Source organism: Hesperophylax consimilis, chromosome 27, assembly GCF_061612785.1.
Source record: "Hesperophylax consimilis isolate HC1 chromosome 27, BYU_Hcon_1.0, whole genome shotgun sequence".
Classification (NCBI taxonomy): domain Eukaryota; kingdom Metazoa; phylum Arthropoda; class Insecta; order Trichoptera; family Limnephilidae; genus Hesperophylax; species Hesperophylax consimilis.
In genome coordinates, this window is record NC_142862.1 from 11,725,850 (window position 1) to 11,746,957 (window position 21,108).

The 21,108-nt window shown below is 35.6% G+C and overlaps 3 protein-coding genes across 4 annotated transcripts; 1 reads left to right on the forward strand and 2 right to left on the reverse strand.

Moving 5' to 3' along the window:
- Positions 1 to 623: 623 nt before the first annotated feature.
- LOC149410584 (26S proteasome complex subunit SEM1-like) lies at positions 624 to 2,608 on the reverse strand. Its single transcript, XM_089648182.1, has 3 exons — positions 2,423 to 2,608; positions 1,613 to 1,709; positions 624 to 776 (listed from the first exon to the last, which is right to left on the reverse strand). The coding sequence occupies exons 1-3, from the start codon at positions 2,493 to 2,495 to the stop codon at positions 740 to 742; spliced, it is 207 nt and encodes a 68-aa protein (XP_089504308.1). The 5' UTR covers positions 2,496 to 2,608; the 3' UTR covers positions 624 to 739.
- Positions 2,609 to 2,664: 56 nt separating this feature from the next.
- On the forward strand, positions 2,665 to 10,034 carry LOC149410585 (protein dj-1beta-like). Its single transcript, XM_089648181.1, has 5 exons — positions 2,665 to 2,922; positions 3,847 to 3,966; positions 7,156 to 7,270; positions 8,048 to 8,196; positions 9,757 to 10,034. The coding sequence occupies exons 1-5, from the start codon at positions 2,728 to 2,730 to the stop codon at positions 9,859 to 9,861; spliced, it is 684 nt and encodes a 227-aa protein (XP_089504307.1). The 5' UTR covers positions 2,665 to 2,727; the 3' UTR covers positions 9,862 to 10,034.
- Positions 10,035 to 10,063: 29 nt separating this feature from the next.
- On the reverse strand, positions 10,064 to 16,401 carry LOC149410586 (uncharacterized). Of its 2 annotated transcripts, none has more exons than XM_089647874.1 (2): positions 15,504 to 16,401; positions 10,064 to 14,370 (listed from the first exon to the last, which is right to left on the reverse strand). In XM_089647874.1, the coding sequence occupies exons 1-2, from the start codon at positions 16,297 to 16,299 to the stop codon at positions 14,234 to 14,236; spliced, it is 933 nt and encodes a 310-aa protein (XP_089504000.1). In that variant the 5' UTR covers positions 16,300 to 16,401; the 3' UTR covers positions 10,064 to 14,233. The 2 variants fall into 2 exon arrangements, with proteins under 2 accessions (XP_089504000.1, XP_089503999.1); XM_089647873.1 differs by having other exon boundaries at positions 10,064 to 14,373.
- Positions 16,402 to 21,108: the final 4,707 nt, after the last annotated feature.

Below are 21,108 nucleotides of genomic sequence, written 5' to 3' on the forward strand. Positions count from 1 at the left end.
AAAAAAACATGACGTCTAAAAAACCACTTGTAAAATAGCGGCCATAAACTGTGGCCGTTCAAAGGAAATGGGTTAAGGCGATGCACTACGTCGTGTAATATTTTAAATTGAGTTGCTATCAATAACAACCCTTACGTAGATGGCGATAAGGTTTAAATTCCTGCTTAACACCATCTGCCTGTTTTGATTTATGTAAGAAAAAAGCATGGCCAAAAAGTGCCTTTTATTTTATTTTGTGGATGTTCAGGCATAAATATTAAATTTTTTTCCGATCATTTTATAAATAACTTAATTTGCCACATTAACCAAATAAAATCATAACCGAAAAAGGGTTCGTAAGTAGGAGATTTTGAACTTTAAAGCAGTTTTCATAGGCCTAAACATATTTTTTTCTGGGCTTATAAAAAGACTTATATAAAAAATACTCGATTATTTCAAAGGCCAAGATGTATTCTACTCGCAGTATTTAATTAAAGCATCTGAAACATTTCTAGGCGACCAAATTTTCAAACCAAAAACACATGATTTTGCATTACTACGTATGGCATCGCCTTAAAGATGATTTCATCATAGCATTAGAGCAGCCAGTTTACCTTGCTGCATTAAAATAAAAACAATTTCAGTTTTAAATCATAAAATATATATTTGTAATAATTGATTCACATGGCATTATAATTATTGTTTATTTGGTTCCATAGAAAGTTCCATAGGTAAAGCCAGTGGAAAGCCGAGATTCCTTTTAGTCAGTCTGCATCTTCTGCTTCTCCAGCTGAGCCCTGCAATACAACAATGGATAATTATGAGAATGGTGAATGATTCACTACACGTAATTCAGGTTTGTGTACAAACACAATTCATCTACAGCTAATAATAATTCTGTTTTCAAAAATGTTCTGATTGAGGAACAGCAGCGATTTAGATCTGCTAAATCTACCACAACTAATTTAATTTCCTTTACTTATACCATTGTCAAAGCTCCTGAAGACAACTCTCATTTAGTTCTTTACACTGACTTTTCTAAAGTGTTTAAAAGAAATCCATTATTATCCTTAATTCTTACTTGAGAGAAAGGAAGCAGTGTTTTTTAATTTACAGATAGATGAAATGCCAAATGGTTGAGTTAAAACAGGACTTTGCTGTGATCAGTGAACTATATAGGTGCATCCTCAACATACTCTGCGTAAAAAGTGGCTCCAGTTTACATCCACCTATCATCACACCAATTTTGTCAACCTCCAGTTTGATGGAGGTTGGTACATCCACCTATCATCTCTCGGCTATTGACGTATGCCCATATCGAAATACTACTGTAAAAATAAAGCCAAAAAGTTTAGAAAAGTCAATGTAGTGACTTTGGCCATGAAAGTGTGTTTTTATATCGATAAAATATCTGCTAATTAAGCGAGAATAAGTTTTTATAGTACGTTTGGCATGGTCTGTGAGTATCTTTTGGCTGGCGAACGCGAGTCACCTCTCCACACCACATACCTCCTAACCAAGTACCTACTCTTATGACTTCTACACAGTGCGTTTCTGACATTGTATTTTCTATGACATTACATCCATCACCTCCTGTCCGTGTTATCATAGAGTACCAGAACAAGCATCTCACCTCAGCTGTTGATTGAAGTCATCCTGGATGTTGTCATCCTCCCAGTTGTCCTCCCACACTGACACATCTTCATCATCTCCGTCCTCCGTTCCCCAGTCTACAACAAATATTAAATAATCTTCAAATCATGAGTTATAAGGTGATCACCACGACCCGGTCATCGTTCTATCTATGCTGTTGTTCCTTTCATCCATAGGCCTCCAAGTAATCATAACACATGACACAAATAATGCTGGGGACCTGCCCGTTTCCGGATAAGTAATGCCATTAATTTGACAATGGTGGTTTGTGAAATGTTAAATGTCTGTTTGTACTGCATCATACTGACTGTTGTGTTCTTCTTTATGTGTAACATATATATGGTGTTCTATACATATACATTCCACATATATACATATATGTGAAATGTATATGTATAGCATCAATAAAAACTGCTTGTGGATGTATTATTTTAATGAAAAATGCTATTTCTAATTGTCAAGTCTCTGACAGCCCTGAACTGTGTACTTATAATCCCATGTTTCACATTACTGTAAAAGCCTTTTATGGCGTTTAATAAATAAATAAATAAATAAATAAATGGTGAAATGGGAAACATTTCTAGGTTATTATTATATTATTTAGTACTGATAACATTACAAAAAACTGGACATGCCCGTATCTTATACCAATTTAATGTAAAGGCCACGATTCCACGCACATTTTACCGTAAAACCCAAGTAATACATATATAAAACGTGTTTAATTATGTTGAGCAAACAAATTCAGCGGCCCAAACAAACAAAAATTGTTTCAGTTACAATTACTTACTTTCTGCGGGAAATTCTTCAAATTCATCATCTTCTTCCAATAGGCCGAGGTCAACTTTTGGCTTCTCACTCATTTCTGGTTATTCAAATTATTTTGCACAACAAGCTGACAAACGATTACCAATTACTTGCAATTTTACAAAAGTTGACAGTTCGCACAGTTGTCACTTATTTTTATAATCTTATTTGTGGCTGCTGATTAAACATCGGTAGGTGCACTAAGTACCTAAGTTTCAGTATATTTATGAAAAATGGCAGCACTTGAATACGACATGACATCTGTGACATTTGGAAAATTTGAAACTGATGTTGAAGAGTTGTGTAGGTTCGATTTCAGCGTTTCGTTCTGCATTTCCTGTTGTCAGGCGGCAAGTTTTAACCCCCCGACTTTATTCAAGCCTCTCTGTCACTAAAATGTCCAAGACAGCCCTCGTTATTTTGGCCGAAGGTGCCGAAGAGATGGAAGCCATCATATCTGTTGACGTTCTGCGGCGAGCCGGCGTAAGTGTATTATTATTTATATCACAAATAATAATAAATAAATCCTACCACATTTCTTAGCTATAAATAGAACGCACCGGGTCAGAAAATATAAGCGAGTTCAATAATATTATGTAATAATGGAAATGCGAAATATTATACTTTTTTATAGGTTTTTTTTTTCCACACGATAATATGTAATAATTCTGTCCTGACAAGGTCAAGGGATCTGATCACATCTTCCAATCTGCTCCTATACAAATCTTGTGGAATTAATGAAAAACGATATTTCATAACTAACTAACCATCACGCCGTTACCGCAGGGGTAGGCAGAGAGGACAGACTACCAAATAACTCGATCTTGGCACACCCCCCTTGCCTCATTCACATTCATACATTGTCTCATACATACTCTTCTATTATTCTAACTCTTGATACGGCTCGACTCAAATATATTTATTGTTTTTGTGTTTAATTCGTAGAACTCCATTTAATATATTTTTTTAAATTTAATTAAAATCAAATTTAATAATATAATTATTAAGTTCTGCAAGTATTTTTTGGTTTTTGTTATTGTTACAGCTGTTTCGGCTTTCAAGGCCATTTTCAAACTGTGAAATGACTCAAATATCTTATTCACTTGATTGTGCCATGTCTTACTCGGGCGTCTCCGACTTCTGCTACCATTAACACTTTTCAAATAAAATAATGTAGTAATCCTACGTAGTACATTTGCTACTCGTTGAAGAATGATAGATACTATCTGTATTGCTCTAGTGAAAAACCACCATTCAGAATCGAAATGTTGTTTGAAATAGCAATAGCCGTGTTTGGTAACCAGGTCTGAATAGCCCCACCTTCCTCTCCACTTCTCCTTCCCTTCAGCCACACAACGCACCCCAGGGATCAGTTGGAACTATATATTACTTGGTATTGTTTTGCAGGTGACAGTGACCCTGGCGGGCCTAGACGGAGCCGGGCCTGTGAAGTGTTCCCGCCAGGTGGTGGTGGTGCCCGACCTCTCACTGGAGGCAGCCCTCGCCAACACCAGGACTTACGATGTGGTAACTATCTTAACTGTAGCCACCATTCACTGTTTTACCTTGCAAATCCATTATGACTGGTGTTCAAAGCAGCAGCTCGTATTATAATATGTGAGGTACTACTGTGATACTGTTAATTCACTCTTCTACAAGTTTGCCTAACTGATTTCGAGTCACAGATAATCACTTTAAAATTAATAATATGCATAAATTATTGAAATAACACTTTGTTTCAACTTAATTACAACAAGAAACAACTATTTACGTCAGAGGAGATGGAAAAACATTCATTTAAAGTCATATTTGCTAAAAAATTATAGGCGAAATTTGTCATTAGAATCAACGCCATGTTTAATCTTGTTAGTATGATGTGTAAGGTTAGCAGCATTTTCTACTGTCATTGGGATAAAATGTATAAAAATACAACATGATGTCAACTAAAAATGCCACATTACGCGTTTATTAAATTTAAGGCGATGCCATACGTAGTAATGCAAAATCATGTGTTTTTGGTTTGAAAATTTGGTGGCCTAGAAATGTTTCAGATGCTTTAATTAAATACTGCGAGTAGATTACATCTTGACCTTTAAAATAATCGAGTTTTTTCTAGATAAGTCTTTTTATAAGCCCAGAAAAAAATAATGTATAAGGCCTATGAAAACTGCTTTAAAGTTCAAAATCTCCTACTTACGAACCCATTTTCGGTTATGATTTTATTGTATAATGTGAAAAATTAAGTTATCTATGAAATGATCAAAAAAAAATTAAATATTTATGCATGAACATCCACAAAATAAAATAAAAGGCTCTTTTTGGCCATGTTTTTTTCCTGCATAAATCAAAACAGGCGGATGGTGTTAAGCGGGAATTTAAACCTTATCGCCATTTACGTAAGGGTTGTTATTATAGCGGCTCAATTTAAAATTACACGACGTAGTGCATCGCCTTAACCAAATTACTTATTTATTTATAGCCTAGAATGAGATGAAATAGTACAATTTTACCGAAATTAGAATTAAATTATTTTATTACAGTGTCTGCCTTTTGTATAATGACCCATTATTAAGGTTCAACTGTGAAATTGGGATGGTGGAATTATAGTCAATGGACTGTAATTAACATAATTTATTATGTGACAAATATACCTACAATTAGTGATGTATAAATTCCCGGGAATTTATTTCTGGGGAATATTCCCCTGGACGGGGAATTTTGATTTTAACAACATAATACCTCAAAAAGAATAATATTTATTAAATAAAAAATAAAATATACACACACATGGTACATATAGAGCAGGATAGATCCATAAAAACTATTCCCATATATAGGAATAGGATCAAAGATAAAAATAACAAAAAAACACCGATCAAAATTATTTTAAAGTGAGTAGTATCTCTATATAATTGTATACTGTACAGTATTAGTAGCCTATATACACTTTATGCTAGTAAACGGTACATATAAAAAAAACAATCGTAAAACTGTAAAAATGACACAACCTCACAAATCGTTACTGTTCATCTGATGATACCGATTGGACACTGACACTATCAACTTCGCTTCCACTTTCACCTTCATATTCTTCTTCTTCATCCGACCCGGACGAAGTTGTTGCCGACTCAGGATTATCTACGTTTTCTTCTTCCTCAGCACAGTCGATTGGATGTTTGCGTTTGCGAGTACCAGATAGGTTTGAAACGTTATGATGCGAAGAAATCTGCTCATCCGTGGCAGAAAGAGTTTTCTTGGGAGCAACTTGAGAGCCTCAGAGGAAAGAAGTTTCCAATTTTGTGCCACAAATGTTATTTTCCCTGCTCTTTGAGTTGTTAGACGATTCCTCCGTGTTGTATGAATGCGACTAAACGTGCTAAAAGATCTCTCAGTGGCTGCTGAAGTAATGGAAGCAGTCAATATTCTTATGGCAACCTGTGACATATCAGAACATCCGCACATCCCCTTCCACAAGGTCACTGGCGTGATTTTATCTACACACTTCCATAGGAATGCCTTGCTCCATGATTCTTCTCTAGCCCTATAATTGGCTAAATCAACAAGAACATTTGCACTATTAACAGTATCCATATGACTTGCTACTTGCTCAATGAATTCAAGTTGCTGTGCGTGGCTTAGCAGATATCCTTGGGAACCTGGATCTAGTAGGGCAGCAGCCAGATGTATTGGAGCAATAGCAAATTCTTTGCGCTGCGCCGCCTTTTCCAGTATTTGCTTCTCTTCGGCATGTGACAGTAGAGACGCTGGAAGAGTTTTACTTAGACTGCTTTCAATATCCTCAAAAGCATACAATGCTTTGTGTGTTAGTGGATCGTCTCCCTCTAGCTGTGTAATCCAGGAAACAATCGGTCGCAGAACATCGGCTAATGATGTCACTCTTGTCCAGTAATCATCATCGTCCAACAGGCTGTTCTTCATATCACGAGGTAAAGATGAGGCAGCTTCGTTTACTGCAAATGTTTGCAGGCTTACTTTACATGCTAACACTCAATAAAGCATCCAAGAGAAGTGTAGAAACCATTTTATTAAAAATAAAATAAATTCCCTGTTTTCGGGAATTTATTTCAGGTCGGGGAATATTCCTGTTCCCGGGAATATTCCCCGGGGAATATTCTCGGGTCTACATCACTACCTACAATTCAAATATGATTTAAGATTTTCACGGCCAAAAGTATTTTTGTTATTTGTTTTTGGGGTGTTATGCCGTGTTGCGCTAACTCCTTCTTTAGCCAACGTTTCGGACAGCATTGCAGTGTCCATCATCAGGGCAGATGTGTTATTTTCCTATTTTATTATACCTACAATTGTCTCACTTTCGTGCCGTCTCTAACATACAAGACTTCAGTCGCACATTCATTACCGTAACTATCTATCCATCACACTGTTTCCCGCAGGGGTAGCTAGAGAAGATGGACTGCCATACAACACACTCTTTCTCGGCACAAATTCCTTGCTACCTTAAGATTCCTACATGAAATTAAATTAAATATAGTTATGATGTACAAGGCAACAAACAGGCTAGCACCAACACACTTGATTGATCTCTGCGAGAGGGACAAACTTACTCAAAGGAGAATCCCGCGGGATTGCAAACGCTAATTGCGTTGGATCGTTGGCTGTTGACAGTCCCTACAGCGGTTCTTTATTATTTTCATAGTTTTTTGTGGCAATACACAATATTTGCAATGTCACCAGGTGATCCTGCCCGGGGGTTTGGGGGGTTCGGAGAAGCTGGCCAAAAGCAGCACAGTGGGGCAGCTGCTGAAGGAGCAGGAGACTTCCGGCAGGATAGTAGCTGCCATATGTGCTGGTAACCAACATTACACTCTTTACTACCTGTCAAAAGAGAATGTCTATAATGAATGCCACCTGGGTCCAGCCCCTCGATACTAGTTCAGTCAAGAGTGATATTTAATAAATCACTGGATAGGTTTTGAAAGTGAAACATTAGTTACTAGTTACTATCGCGGCTGTTGTGAATGGTTCTTGTAAAATTTGAATAATAACGCCTTATGAAATGAGTGTGTAGAACGACTTGGAGGCCAACATCCTTTCTATTAGGCTCTCAAAATCTCTCTGTTGGTAGAAACTTAACCTAACTGCTAGGTCACCTCAGTACTGAACTGAAGAACAAACCTATATATTAGAGACATCTCTTGGAGAATTATTTAAACTCTATGAACTGCTAGCACTAGAGCCATCTATGCTACATAGCTCGAACTATCACAATGATTAAGGTCAAATGTCTTTAAATTGGGAGTTACACTGTCTTGAAAGTGATTTCCATATTAGAATGATAGATTAAGACCAATCATGTTTATTTTACTTCTATGGAGGAGTGTGCTCAAAACATCCCATTCTACTTTAACCTTCAAATTCTACATAGTAGTAGCGGAAAAAATAGGTGTCGCAAGCAGAGTCGAGTCAAAGACTCAATCATCTCACAGATGCATACTGATAGTATTGTCTACTCCGAAACATGTCGCAAATTAATTAGGAAACACAAATTAATTTGCTTGCGTATGCCGGGATTTGAACCCACGACCAAAAGATAGTCAAAGTTTATACTTTGTTTCCTTTCTTTCAGCACCCACAGCGTTGAAGGCCCACGGCATAGGCCTGTCCAAGAAGGTAACCTCATACCCAAGCACCAAGGCAGCCATGGAGGAAGGTGCGCAATACACCTACGTGGAGGGACAGCAGGTGGTGGTGGATGGGAACATAGTCACTAGCCGGGTAAACACACTCTCTAAATCTTTTGCTTCACCATCACTTCAAATTCATTGTATTTTTTTATATGTATATATCTTAATATATAAAATTCACGTGTCACTGTGTTCGTACACGCTAATCTCCGAAACCGCCTAACCGATTTCAATGAAATTTTGTGAGTGTATATGGTTGGTTTCAGTTTGAAATATAGGATAATTTTGGACCTGATAAGTGGCGCTGTTGTCGAGATCTAAAATATTTCCCAACCATAAATAAACCACTCACTAGATTAATAACTCTGTGCTTTTTGTATGGAACAATTTGGTCCACCACTAACCATAGATATGCCAATATTTAGACAAATTGTCTGTGTACCTCCACGTCACATACCCATTGATGAGGATAGAGGAAACTCGAGAAAAAGGCGCATCCACAGACAATATAATTCCCGCTCGGAACCTATCCCATTCATCAACTCAAAATATTTAAAATATAAAAATGTTGAAATTTCAAAATCTTTTCTCACGACATCAAGGCTCCATCTGACCATAGTGATGTCCTGCGAAAATGAGGTTTAAAGTATCTTTCTTTACAGCTCATTTTCTCAGGACAGTGCTATACGAGGTGGAAACTTGTTATCCTAAGATAAACAATTGAGCCGTCGTAAAAATAAACTAAAATTACTTGAAATTTTAATTCCTTTAAATAAAATTAAGAACTTTATGGGGGACAGGTTGTTTCACAGAATTTGAACAATTCATCAAATTTCAAAGTTGTTTTTCAAGTTCTGTGAAGGTTTTATTCAAGTGCTGTTATTATTTAAGTTCTGCGAAGCAACTGGACCGTATTGAAAACTTTTCAGCAATCTCTTAGAGCAAGGAGAACCACTTAAAAGCAGTAAAAACACAGGAGCGTTGAAAATGCGTCTACTGCGACGGGGATCCAAACACAACCTTCCGCAAAACACCGCCACCAAATACTGAACAAATTCAATTTACCGCTATTGAAAGGAATGTCAAAGTCAACAAGCTTCACTAGCTCTCTCTAGTGGCTCGAGTTGTTTATATTTCCACTATTTTACTGGAGTTGGATGTATTATTAATATTATAGGGTTTTGGTTATACGCCCCTGTTCCCGACTATGCACTAGTGCCGAAGGGATCAATGACACTAGTTCCTCAAAGTATCTTCTGTTGAAATACCGTTAGAACAAGACAAAAAATATAAAAAGGTGGTATAATATATGTCAATCTTACTTGGTACAAAGCCAGCAGCGAACTTGTATGTTAAATAATTTAATTTATGAATTGGTTGTTAGTTTGATATGTTGTATTTTCATTAAATATTATTGAAATTTTACCTCTCCAGCCTTTAAGTACAGCAAGTTTAATTCCAGCAGCACAACAGTATTTCATATATTAATTTAATTATTCACCTGCAGTGTTATTAGTGCAGATCTACCAGGAGCAAATAAGTAACAAGGTTTTAATGAGACAAATTTTGGTATTTCACTAATCAAATGTTGGTTCTAAACATTGAATGTCAATGACTGATTACAAACCATTGTTTTTTTTTCGTTTTTCAGGGTCCCGGAACAGCGTTTGCCTTTGGACTTGCTCTTGCCGAGATCCTGGTGGGTAAGGAGAAAGCCACACAGGTGGAGAATGGGATGATTATCACAGGATACTAGGCTGATATCACAATCAATCAGCTTATTTTCTGGATAGACAGAATGAGGGTTCCGTGTAATGGGATAGAGGGGATATTTGCTATGGAAGCCTGCAATATACATATTGGAAATAATCTCTGGAAAGTGTGAATAAGGTTTGTTAATTTTATAAATGAAAAAAATATTCAATATCATATTGTTTTTTATTTATGTTTTACGCAAATTCGCATGCTATATAAATGTATTAAAACTTATCAAATAATTCTATTGATATATATACACGGACACAGCACAACCATATTAAAAGTTTGACAGAGCAGGTTACAACTTAAGATTCTTTCAAACTGATAAAAAATTAAACAATCGAATCAGCTGAAACTGTGAATCATATTTTATTACAATCAAAGAAAGATAAAGAGTTGGACAGCATTTTTTTCCAACAGCTGTGTACAGCAATAAAAATATTGCAACAAACTATTTGCCAAATACAAACAAGGCTTACAAATGTAACACAACAATATTATTCTAAGAAGCACAAGCAAAAGAAATACGCACTTTTATTCTTATTTTAACCATAGATAATAAAAACAAGGGAGATGGGCTATGAACCATTATTAGTATGAAACCAGTATTGCCAATAAATAATAAATCACATCTACGCACATTGGCACTCTGCCTTTGTTTCAACCTGTAGGTGTGTACACCAAACAAAACTTTCATTGGCTCTGTCGCTTTGACAGTTCGTGCAGTCTTGCCGTAGCTCGGTGATAATCTGCATGATTCCACGCCGTATCTTTTTTATTATGTATGGATACAATCTACATTATTTTACTATAATTTTGACTAAAAAATAAAATAAAAGAAATTCATATTAACTTTGCACCAAAAATATTGTGAGTGCGCACTTCTTTTGCATAATATAGAGTATGATAGTTAGGCGAATCACTTGGGTACTACATTAGAAGAAATACAAATAATAATAAAATTCTACATATCAGTCTTTAAAAGAAGGATGTTTATCCACCACAACAGCTTGGCAAATGCCACAGCCAAATATTTACGTAACCAATATTATGTGTAAATATATTTAGAATTTCGTACCACCAAAGAATTATTAATGGCGAGGAGCGGGAAGTCAGTGTGACTATAAAATGCAGACAACTGGAATAATCTGAACTGATAAATAATATTCTACACAAAGAATCTTGGACAATTTTTCACCTACGATACAAACAGAAGGATCTCATATTTGAAAAAAATTTTGGAGAGCCAAAAAAAACAGTTTTTTGCAGATTCTTATACATTTTATTATGTGTTTCGTTTTTAATCACTCTTTTTTTTTACCTTACTTACCCCATTAGCAAAACATGTGTTTTGGCTCTAAATGTGAGATACACCTGTTTGAGTTGTGGGCGACGAATTATTTCAGTCATACATCATTACCGTTTACATCTGCTGCGTAATACAGTCCAAACCTCCAATATGAAAATAAAAATAGAAAATTCATTGAAAAGAGGATCTTCTTTCAGAGATTATTTAGATTGGGTTATTTCAACCTGCGATATGTTTGATTGATGATCAAATGTGACGGGGTTCAACCATCCCAACCTTATGGTGGGCACACACAATCAAGTTTACCGTCCAATTTGCATGAGACTTGATCAAGTGACCGTGTTTGGGTGTCAATACGCATGGCAAGTCTACTTGAAGACAAAATCGATTTTCGATTCTACCGACTTGATGAATCTTCAAGCGTCATGCATGCTTTGTATTGTGTGTGTGCACCTGTCATCCAATCATCAATGATCAAAACCGATCATCGTTATATCGTCGTCCTCCAACATTGCAAACGTAGTGCGACGTACAAAGACGTGAACTCACATGAACTTATAATGGAATGTGTGTAGCCATTATGGATGAACTGCAAACTGTATCAAGCCTCAAGTCTCATGCAAATTGGACGGTAAACTTGATAGTGTGTGCCCACCATTAGATTTCTTTTTTTAGTCATATTATTATTCAAGACAGATTTTACTCAGTTATGCTTCCGCTTTTCCTTAGACGCAAACAATGATTAACATAAAATGAATCACAAAGAATGTAAACTTATCTGAAGCAACTGTTTGTTATATTATGACAACTCCTTTATTGCAGGTGGTCACCATAGCAATCATAAAGATAAGTCAATAGTTATGAAAATAAGTCTAGAGAGAAAAGCATTGATAAAAAACACATTAGATGAGCAATGTAGTTATATTATTGAACCCAATCACTTCATTTACAATCTTTTTTTTAATAACAAAATTACCTCGAACCGTGTACTATTTAATGAGCATTTATATATTTTTTCTAACTAAGTAACACAAATAAAATAAACTGAAAGCCTCTGTAGCGCAGTGGTTAGTATGGTAGACTTAACAAGCCGCGGGTTTCTAGAGATTGGTTGTTTCATTTTTTATAAATAATTAATCCAAAATAAACCGGTTCAAGTAACCGGGACAGGAATATCGACCGTCTCTACAGGTTCCTCGCAACTACACTTCTAGAGTTTTCAAAATATGCCAAAAACTAAGATAACATGCTTTGAATGATCCAAACTATGTTGTTGGATAGTAAAAAGATTTTTCAGGATTTTTATAAATATAATTTTTTTAATGTGAATACCAATTAAAGAGTTCCAACTGTTCGGAGCCAATGAGATTATAGAATCCCCAAAAGGAGTATTTCATGAGGCTGAAGACAGTTGGGAAGGGAAGGAGAAGAGCAAAACGAAGGTTGGAAAGTACCTGGCTATTCAGATCTGGTCACCGAATATGGCTAAAGTCATTTCAAGCAATGTTTCGATTCTGAGTGGTGGTCTTTCACCGGGGCGATACTGAGAACATCTACCACTCTGGTAAAATTACACTTTGGAAGTAGGAATTATATTGTTTTCTAGTGTTTATACAGTTTATACAACAGATTAGCAAAAATCAAACAACAAAAAAAAACTAATTTGTTTACTGTACTATCCATGTTATTTAGTTAGTGATCTGGCACTGTGTTCTTTCAAGTGTAATGTCTGCATGTATGCGTGATTGAAACCAAAAGTCGACGAGACTATCTGCCGAGTTTCAGCTCGATTGGATTTCGGGAAGTGGGTTAATTTCCAATTCCAAGATTCCACTTAATTTATTCACAAAAATGAAAATCAAATAGATGTATTTTCAGACTGGGAACATTGATATTATCATACAAATACAACATCACAGTTGTTATAAACAGTTCCATGATAACTCAACACAGTGACAATTCAACACACTTTTAAAAAGTGATATAAAATCATTAGAAACAATGAAAAAAAAAAATTAAACCTAAACTACCCCAGTTAATAAAGTTTTTGTTTCATCACTTTCCATGACTTAATATAACTTTTTAAAGATGTGATGAATTATCATTGTGATGATTTATCCGGTCACCGTTATAAACAACATTGATGAATTAAATAATGAAAGTTATTCTTAAATGTTGCCTGCAAATGATATGACATAATGATGCATTTCACCTAATTACCATATTATGAGAGAGTTCCTAATGGCTGCCAACTTTCAGAAGCCATTGAATACAAAATACAAGTAACTTAATACATAATTATCACTCTAATATAATGTCTAAAACTAATAGCTGAATACTTAATACTTGAGACACAACATATTATTATATTTTAGTGACTTCAGACTATTTCGTTTACTTAATTTAAATGATGGATGATGATGAAATTAATTTTTAAAGGTTCGTTAGTACCAAAACATTGTGCAAATAAAACTATTTCTTCAATTCATTAGTTTATAATGTTAATAAATTATTAGTATATGTAATGAGAATGAAATTGACGGTAAATAATTACTTTCTTCGTAATACTGATCAAATTATTTCAGCCTATATTTTTTTCAATACTTAACCTCTTCTACCTAATCCTAAGAAGATTGCACCAAAAAGATCCCATCATTACAGCAGTTTGTTTCATTCGTAGTATAGCTAAGCGATTGTGAAAATATTTGTTTTTCATTGACAAACATTCTTGAGTTACAAATAACCTGACAAGATTAGCGGAAAGTGTGGCTTTTGCAGTGCTGGGGGACTTAGCTAGCAGGGGATCGAACCCACAACTCCCGGGTGGGAATCCAAGGGTTACTCCAATCCAATCAGCTACTAACAGTTTTTAATTCAAATTGAAAAACAATATAATATGTAATTCTTATGCTGCTATAAGAATCTTACAAATAACTGGGACAACCTTAGGAAGTTTGAATTACCAAAGTAAAAGCTATTACATACAAATAATATAATATAACTAAATACAAAGGTTTGAGAGTTACCAACAACGATAAAGACACAACCATGGATAGACTGTTTACCAGTTGTCCAAGAAGTCCAGGCCAGTCTTGGGCAGTGAGCAAGGAACGGAGTCATCCGTGTCGCAGAGAGATGACTCCGTGTCTCCGGATATGGAGGAACCCACACCAAGGAGGGCATTTGCTTCTTCCAGACCTGCTGATGGAAGTTTACCTTGATCATATAAACATTTAAACAAGAATGTTCTAAAACAAGAGACAAATTTAACTGATATTTTAGTTATTATATTTTTTTTTATTATTGATACATTACAAGTATTTTTTTATAAAATACGATAAGGTAATGTGAGTCTCACTGGGTGCTTTACCTGTGCTGTGGACACATTTTACAATTTTATGTGACAAATTATGTATGTAAATAAGGTAAACTTGTCGAATTCCGCCGCATGCAAAGGCTCTTTAAATAGATGACACTTGATTTTAGCTTAAATTTCTAATGAAGATATTTATTTATGTGGGGGGTTTAAGTAAACATGCACATAATAGGTTTAGTTTGGATTATTTTAATAATTTTCCTAACATTCCAACTTAACTTTTGAGAAAAAAAGAATCTTTAATGCATCTTTTACCATCTCCCCGGCATAAATAGTTATCTCTTGTAATTAAGTTGAAACCACATGCAATTTTTATTCTTTGTATTAAGCGTGCAGCGGAATTCGACAAGTTTAACCTGTTAACCGGGGCGGGACGTATAAATATGTCAAACGAACAGTATCGGGTACGGGTAGGACATATGAATACGTCCTTGAAATATATGTTGCGCCCTGGAACGAGCGGGACGTATATTTCTGAGCATATCACACGGAAATTGAGTTTTGAATTTTTACATATTTTATTTTTTTAACTCAATGTTTCTATTTTATTTGTGTGCTTTTGTTTATTGTTCTGTAATTATTACGTTTTTTATATTTTTTGGAATCTTTATAATTGTTTGTAAAATTTCTAATTTTTTAATTTGATGTTTCAATTTTTATAATGCATAAATAAAAAAAAAAAGAATAGGAAATTACGTCCTCCGGGCGAGACGTACTGACACGTCCTAGTGAAAGAGTTCGCGCCCATTTTTTGCTGCATAATTCAAAACGGAATGCCCCGTTTAACAGTTTAATGCAAATAAAAATGTAATGTATTGAAATTATGTTAATTGAACGAATGTAGAAATAAAATAAAGTGGTGTAATCAAAATAAAATAATTAAGGCAGTTATAAACTAAGCAATATGTATAATTGTTGGTCCGGTTAATATATAAGTTAATAAATTGAAATATACCTGAAGAACTCCTATATGCACTCCCCTTCATTCCCGCCATATCCTTGCTGAATTTATGTGAATCCATAGGGGTTTCAGTTGCACTCACAGTCCCGCTGTGAAAATTAGTCTTAAAATAATTATCCGATGATGCTACTATCTGACATTGTCTCCCCGGAGATACCAAATGTTCTCTTTCTTCGGCACTGCCTTTATTTTGGCGCTTATTTCCCATTAATTTTGAAATGAAGCCAACACTTTCGTCGTTGACTTTCAGAGGTTTGGGAGAAAATTCGATTTGGCATTCTTTTGTTTCACTGGATTCGAATTTTTCGTTAGATTTTAAAGCGTTCTTTAGCTCGGAAAGTACTTTGGAATGCGACAAAGCAAGTTCTGTTTTCAAATCTGGCGGCGTTGTCGGCTTCGTTTTCGGTTTTTGTTTTACCACCCGTTTTTCAGCGAATGAGCAGAGATCCAACTGACTCCTCGTGTGGAAACTAAATGGCGACGAATGTTCGTCTCTGAATTTCGTGGATTCATCACGAATAACTTTCTGACCGCACTGGATATCGAAATACGATAAAATATCACTTTTGTTGAATCCTTCAATTTCTAAAGGATCAAGAAACGCGTACTTCATTGCGACCTCTGGTTTGATGATGCACTCGTCGACAATTTCAGATTTCTCGACATCATTGAGCGTTTCCCAAAGATTTTCGTAAGCGTTTTTAGTCTCGATAATATCAGAATGTATCCGAGAAGCGATGGAGTTGAGGTTTGCGAAATACTCTTCAGCCACGCCGGCGAAACCCGCCATGGCAGATATTATGTGTTTTGTTTCTTATGTTTATTTTGCACCAGAGGTGTGGCCTTAACGAGAAACGTCAAACTTGGTCAAACTGTTTGTTGATTTGGTGTTGCCGTTGTCAACCATAAATAAACCACTCACTCAACTATATTGCCAGTCGGTAGAATTATTTTTATGGCTGTTAGAACACTTTCTGAAATTTCAGTACTTACGTACACTTGGTATGAAAAAATATTTTTGTTAAAATATACTAGAAATTAATCGTCGTCCCATGGCTTGGTAAAAAAACGAAGTGCTGCGACCCTGCGCAGAAAAGTCCCACAGTGGATTGCGCTGCAGATTGTTACCTAACTTTAGTATATTTTTCTGTGCAGGGTCTTATAGTATGTTCTCAGTTTGTGTCAATTCCTTACCGACCCATGGAACGACGCCACGACGGCCTTTTTTTTCATTATATGGCAAAGCAAAACCAAAGTCTTTGCCGTTAGTTTGTTGGGTTTATTTATGGTTTTTTGTTTACTGTCAGAAAACCTTCTAGTAGAAGTAGAAGTTGCTGATCTTTTTTTTCCATTTTTATATTTTATACGAGTACCGCACAAGAGTCCCAACTGCCCCAACAGTGAGACAATGGCATCTCCAATTGGGGTATGTTGTAAGGCTGAAGGTAGTAGTGGGGAGGGGAAGGATACGAGGAAGAGGAAGGTGGAAAAGTGTCTGGCTATTCAGATCTGTTCACCAAACACGGTTAAAGCCATTGGATACATAATTTCGATTCAGAATGATCTACACGCCTATGGTGGCTATTTTTATACAACAATTTCAGGAATACGAAAAATCGCCCTCTCCTGTAATTATTTTCCTCGCAAAGCGTTAAATAATAATTCAAACACGTTCAAACATAAAATTGTCTCAGAATGTGATATAGAATAATCTAATCACCCTTCGAATAGTAAGTACCTACTACTAATTTCTGAACACCGTTTGGAATAAAAAAATATGCGCTTGGACCGTTGTGCTTATTTAAATTACATTAATTTTTCTATGAGCCATTTGGGTATTGTCGCTTAAAACATTTTAAGTTATCGTAGCGCTTCTATGTTTGTCTGCATTATCTTGTCCATGGACCTACAAAAATGTATGATTTTGCCGACCCGTATACAACCGGAAAAATATTGAAACAGTATTAGGTAATAAAAAATGTTAAAAACCTAGTTTTAAAATCATGCAAATATTTGCGTGATAAGTTCTTACCTGCTCTCATAAGCACGCCAGCTACATCGAGTGTATCAAAATAAATTACTTACAAAAAACTATTATGACGGAACATGGGAATGAGCCACATGCACGTTGTTTTTTTTGTTAATTAGCAAAATATATTTTTTTATATAATTAGATACTTATCCCCCCTCCACTTTCCAGTTAATGCAGCCATCGTAAAACGCATATTCTACATTTATTAAAAAAAAAAATTAATTAAAAAAAGAAAGAAGAAATTCCCGGGTTACCAATAACCTGACAATATTTGAAAATCTCTTTACCACCACAGTAAGCGGTAAATGTTGTTTGTGTTGTGATGGAGGACTTAGCCAGCGGAGGAATTGAACACACTACGCCTTGGTGGCACTCAAACGCGATGTCAACTCAGCCACCGACCGGTCTCACTTTCTCTGATTCTCACTTTTCAATAATCATGATTACGATGTAACAATAACTACGTATACTTTTGAAAAAAAATCTTAATTCAAACACAAATTTTTACTAAATGTGTACTATGTTTACAAAATTATGATTGCACCGTAATATTTATTTCAAAATGTGCACTCTTTTTCCATCCACAAATAAATGCTTTTAATGGAAGAGCATTATAAATTGTAAGATACAAAATAATCCATTGTAAAACCAATTGATTATAGAAAATGCTAAAATCTAAATATTATGTTACGTACAAAAGTTTTATTATTAAAAAAAATCACTTCAAGATTAAAGAATGATGATTTTTCCACAAACGCTACTCTGTGCAGTTTATCATTGATTTCACTTCAGACCATAATTCTTAGTACGATTCCAAAACCCCAGTCCGGTCAGCGCCATAGAGCCTGAGAAAACGGCTTCCAAAGTTCGAATCCAAGCTTTGCATTGCCCATGAGAATGATAATTTTTTCACAAATGGTACTTTATGCAGCTTTTGTCAACGATTCTCATCAGACCATAATTCTTAGTAGGTATCTAAAATTTCAAGAACCCAAGCCTTGCATTTATGCCCATGAGAATGACGATTTTTCCACAAGTGCTATTTTGAGCAGATTTTGTCATTGATTCCACTTTAGACCACAATTCTTTAGTACGGTGCGTACCATAAATAAACCACTCACGGGTGTACGGTGCATGATAACAATAGTGTGGTGGTGACATACACATGTTATGTTTCAAGTAATCTTTTAATTTATTGTAGATAAGTACCATAATAATAATTATTCCTCCCTGAACCCTGGGTGACCTTGTTTATGGGCAAGAGTTCCGGGGCACCCTCAGGCCTCAAGCCTTGGGCTCGTGCCCCGCGCATCCGTAGGGTACTACGAAACTGCGAGGAAGTCCCAAAGTGGCCCAGACAAAAGGACTACAGGGCCGGGCCGAGCAGCGCCCCAGTCAACATTTGGTGAAATGTTGACCGTTAGATCCGCCCCCGTTAGGTAGCTACAAAGATAAAAATTCTTACTAGTTCTAAAAATATGAATCCTAGTTCCATGATACCCACTGATTCTCCTACGGAACCGAACAAATTAAGGCGATGCACTACGTCGTATAATATTTTAAATTGAGCCGCTATCAATAACAACCCTTACGTAGATAGCGATAAGGTTTAAATTCCCGCTTAACACCATCCGCCTGTTTTGATTTATGCAAGAAAAAAACATGGCCAAAAAGTGCCTTTTATTTTTTTTTTGTTGATGTTCAGGCATAAATATTTAAATTTTTTCGATCATTTTATAAATAACTTAATTCGCCACATTATACAATAAAATCATAACCGAAAATGGGTTCGTAAGTAGGAGATTTTGAACTTTGAAGCAGTTTTCATAGGCCTTTACATTATTTTTTTCTGGGCTTATAAAAAGACTTATCTAAAAAATACTCGATTATTTCAAAGGCCAAGATGTATTCTACTCGCAGTATTTAATTAAAGCATCTGAAACATTTCTAGGCGACCAAATTTTCAAACCAAAAATACATGATTTTGCATTACTACGTATGGCATCGCCTTAATATTTATGAGAGCAAAATTGTAATACTTCCCAGACAAGTACCTACTTTAAAAAAATACAGGCAAAGTACCTAATTATAATATTCGTGCATTCTTTGCTATTGTGGTTTGAAAATGGGGTCATTCACATCGATAGACGTATAATGGCAACATGTAAACGAATTAATCATATTTATGATCATACCATTACTTACATAATATTACAATACTTTAGCAGTATTTACATACATTTGACTATTGTTTAATGGGATTGGATAAATCGGAAAACAATAAATATTATAATAATAATAATAAACAAATAGTTTTTACAAGGTTATATAGCAATACGAACAGCCGTTTTGTAAGTTACCTGTATTTAATCCTAAATTGTAGTCATTTAAACACATAAAACATCGCAGATAAAGGGTATTAACATAATATTTAAATTACAAATAATAACATTAAATTATTATCATGAGAGATTGCAGGCTGACAGAAATATTGAAAGAAGGGGTAACTGTGGGATACTCCGCGCTTAGAGCGCTAACAAAATTTTTTTCAAAGAAGCGAAGCTAGCAGTCCACAATGGAGTACTGGTACCTACCCTGATGTAGGTAGAAATGAGATCCCTGAGGCGTATGTGTAGTAAAACCATGCATGATCGTGTGAGAAATGTGGAAATTCGCAAATAATGCAATGCTGATGAAAGCGTAATGAATAAGATTAAGAAAGGGACGCTTAGATGGTTTGGGCATGTAGAGTAAATAAAGGAAGGAGTTAAGAAGACTATATGACGCGAATTTGAATGGTAGAAAAAGTCGGGGACGCCCGAGAAAGACATGGCATGATCAAGTGAACCAGATACTTGAGTCAGGCAATGTCAAGAGTCGGAATAACAAAAGAGTATGAATATGAATGAGGCAAAGAGTGTGTGCCAAGACCGAGTTGTTTGGCGGTCCGTCTTCTCTGCCTAGTTCTACAGGAAGCGGCGTGATGGTTAGTTAGTTAAATTATTATCAATAAATATTACCAATCAATATATTCGCCGAACGAAATTGAATACGAAGAAATTAATGAAGATTTCGCGAGAGAGAGTTTTGGTTGACAACATAAAGAGGTTACCATCTCTCCCGGACCGGAATGTCTTAAGCACCACTCCTACCGGTTGGCCTTGACCGCCTTATGCCAACTTTACCTTAAAGTTATTATTGTGTACGCGCGCCGAGAGCCGGTGCATGCAGAGAGAAAGTGACTCTATAGTCGTTTGGTTTCATTGGAGAGGGAGGGCCTTGATTTACCTGATCAGGCGGTCAACGAAATGTACCGCGAATGACGAAACACAAACGTGTAATCTACCTGTTTATTGTCTTGTTTTAATTCAGCCGTTTTGAATTTCGTCTGCCTGTAAATTTCTACGTTCCGTTTCCGTTTCAAGATGGTGGCGGTTTTAATAGTTTTGTAAAGATTATTTTTTCAAATGTGAAATCGTCGTGTTTATTTTTTCTTATTCGTATTTTTCAGTTCACTCCTTGAGAATGATAATAATTTAATAATATATTGTATGATCTCAAAATATA

Excerpts from the sequence above, each read along its gene's own strand:
- LOC149410586 (XM_089647873.1), bottom strand. The coding sequence starts at position 16,299 with ATGGCGGGTTTCGCCGGCGTGGCTGAAGAGTATTTCGCAAACCTCAAC. Across the intron at positions 14,374-15,503 it reads TGCATATAGGAGTTCTTCAG|CAGGTCTGGAAGAAGCAAAT; the intron begins GTATATTTCAAT and ends AACTTCCATCAG.
- LOC149410584 (XM_089648182.1), bottom strand. The coding sequence starts at position 2,495 with ATGAGTGAGAAGCCAAAAGTTGACCTCGGCCTATTGGAAGAAGATGAT. Across the intron at positions 1,710-2,422 it reads TGAAGAATTTCCCGCAGAAA|ACTGGGGAACGGAGGACGGA; the intron begins GTAAGTAATTGT and ends TATTTGTTGTAG. Across the intron at positions 777-1,612 it reads GACTTCAATCAACAGCTGAG|GGCTCAGCTGGAGAAGCAGA; the intron begins GTGAGATGCTTG and ends GTTGTATTGCAG.
- LOC149410585 (XM_089648181.1), top strand. The coding sequence starts at position 2,728 with ATGTTGAAGAGTTGTGTAGGTTCGATTTCAGCGTTTCGTTCTGCATTT. Across the intron at positions 3,967-7,155 it reads ACACCAGGACTTACGATGTG|GTGATCCTGCCCGGGGGTTT; the intron begins GTAACTATCTTA and ends CAATGTCACCAG. Across the intron at positions 8,197-9,756 it reads GGAACATAGTCACTAGCCGG|GGTCCCGGAACAGCGTTTGC; the intron begins GTAAACACACTC and ends TTCGTTTTTCAG.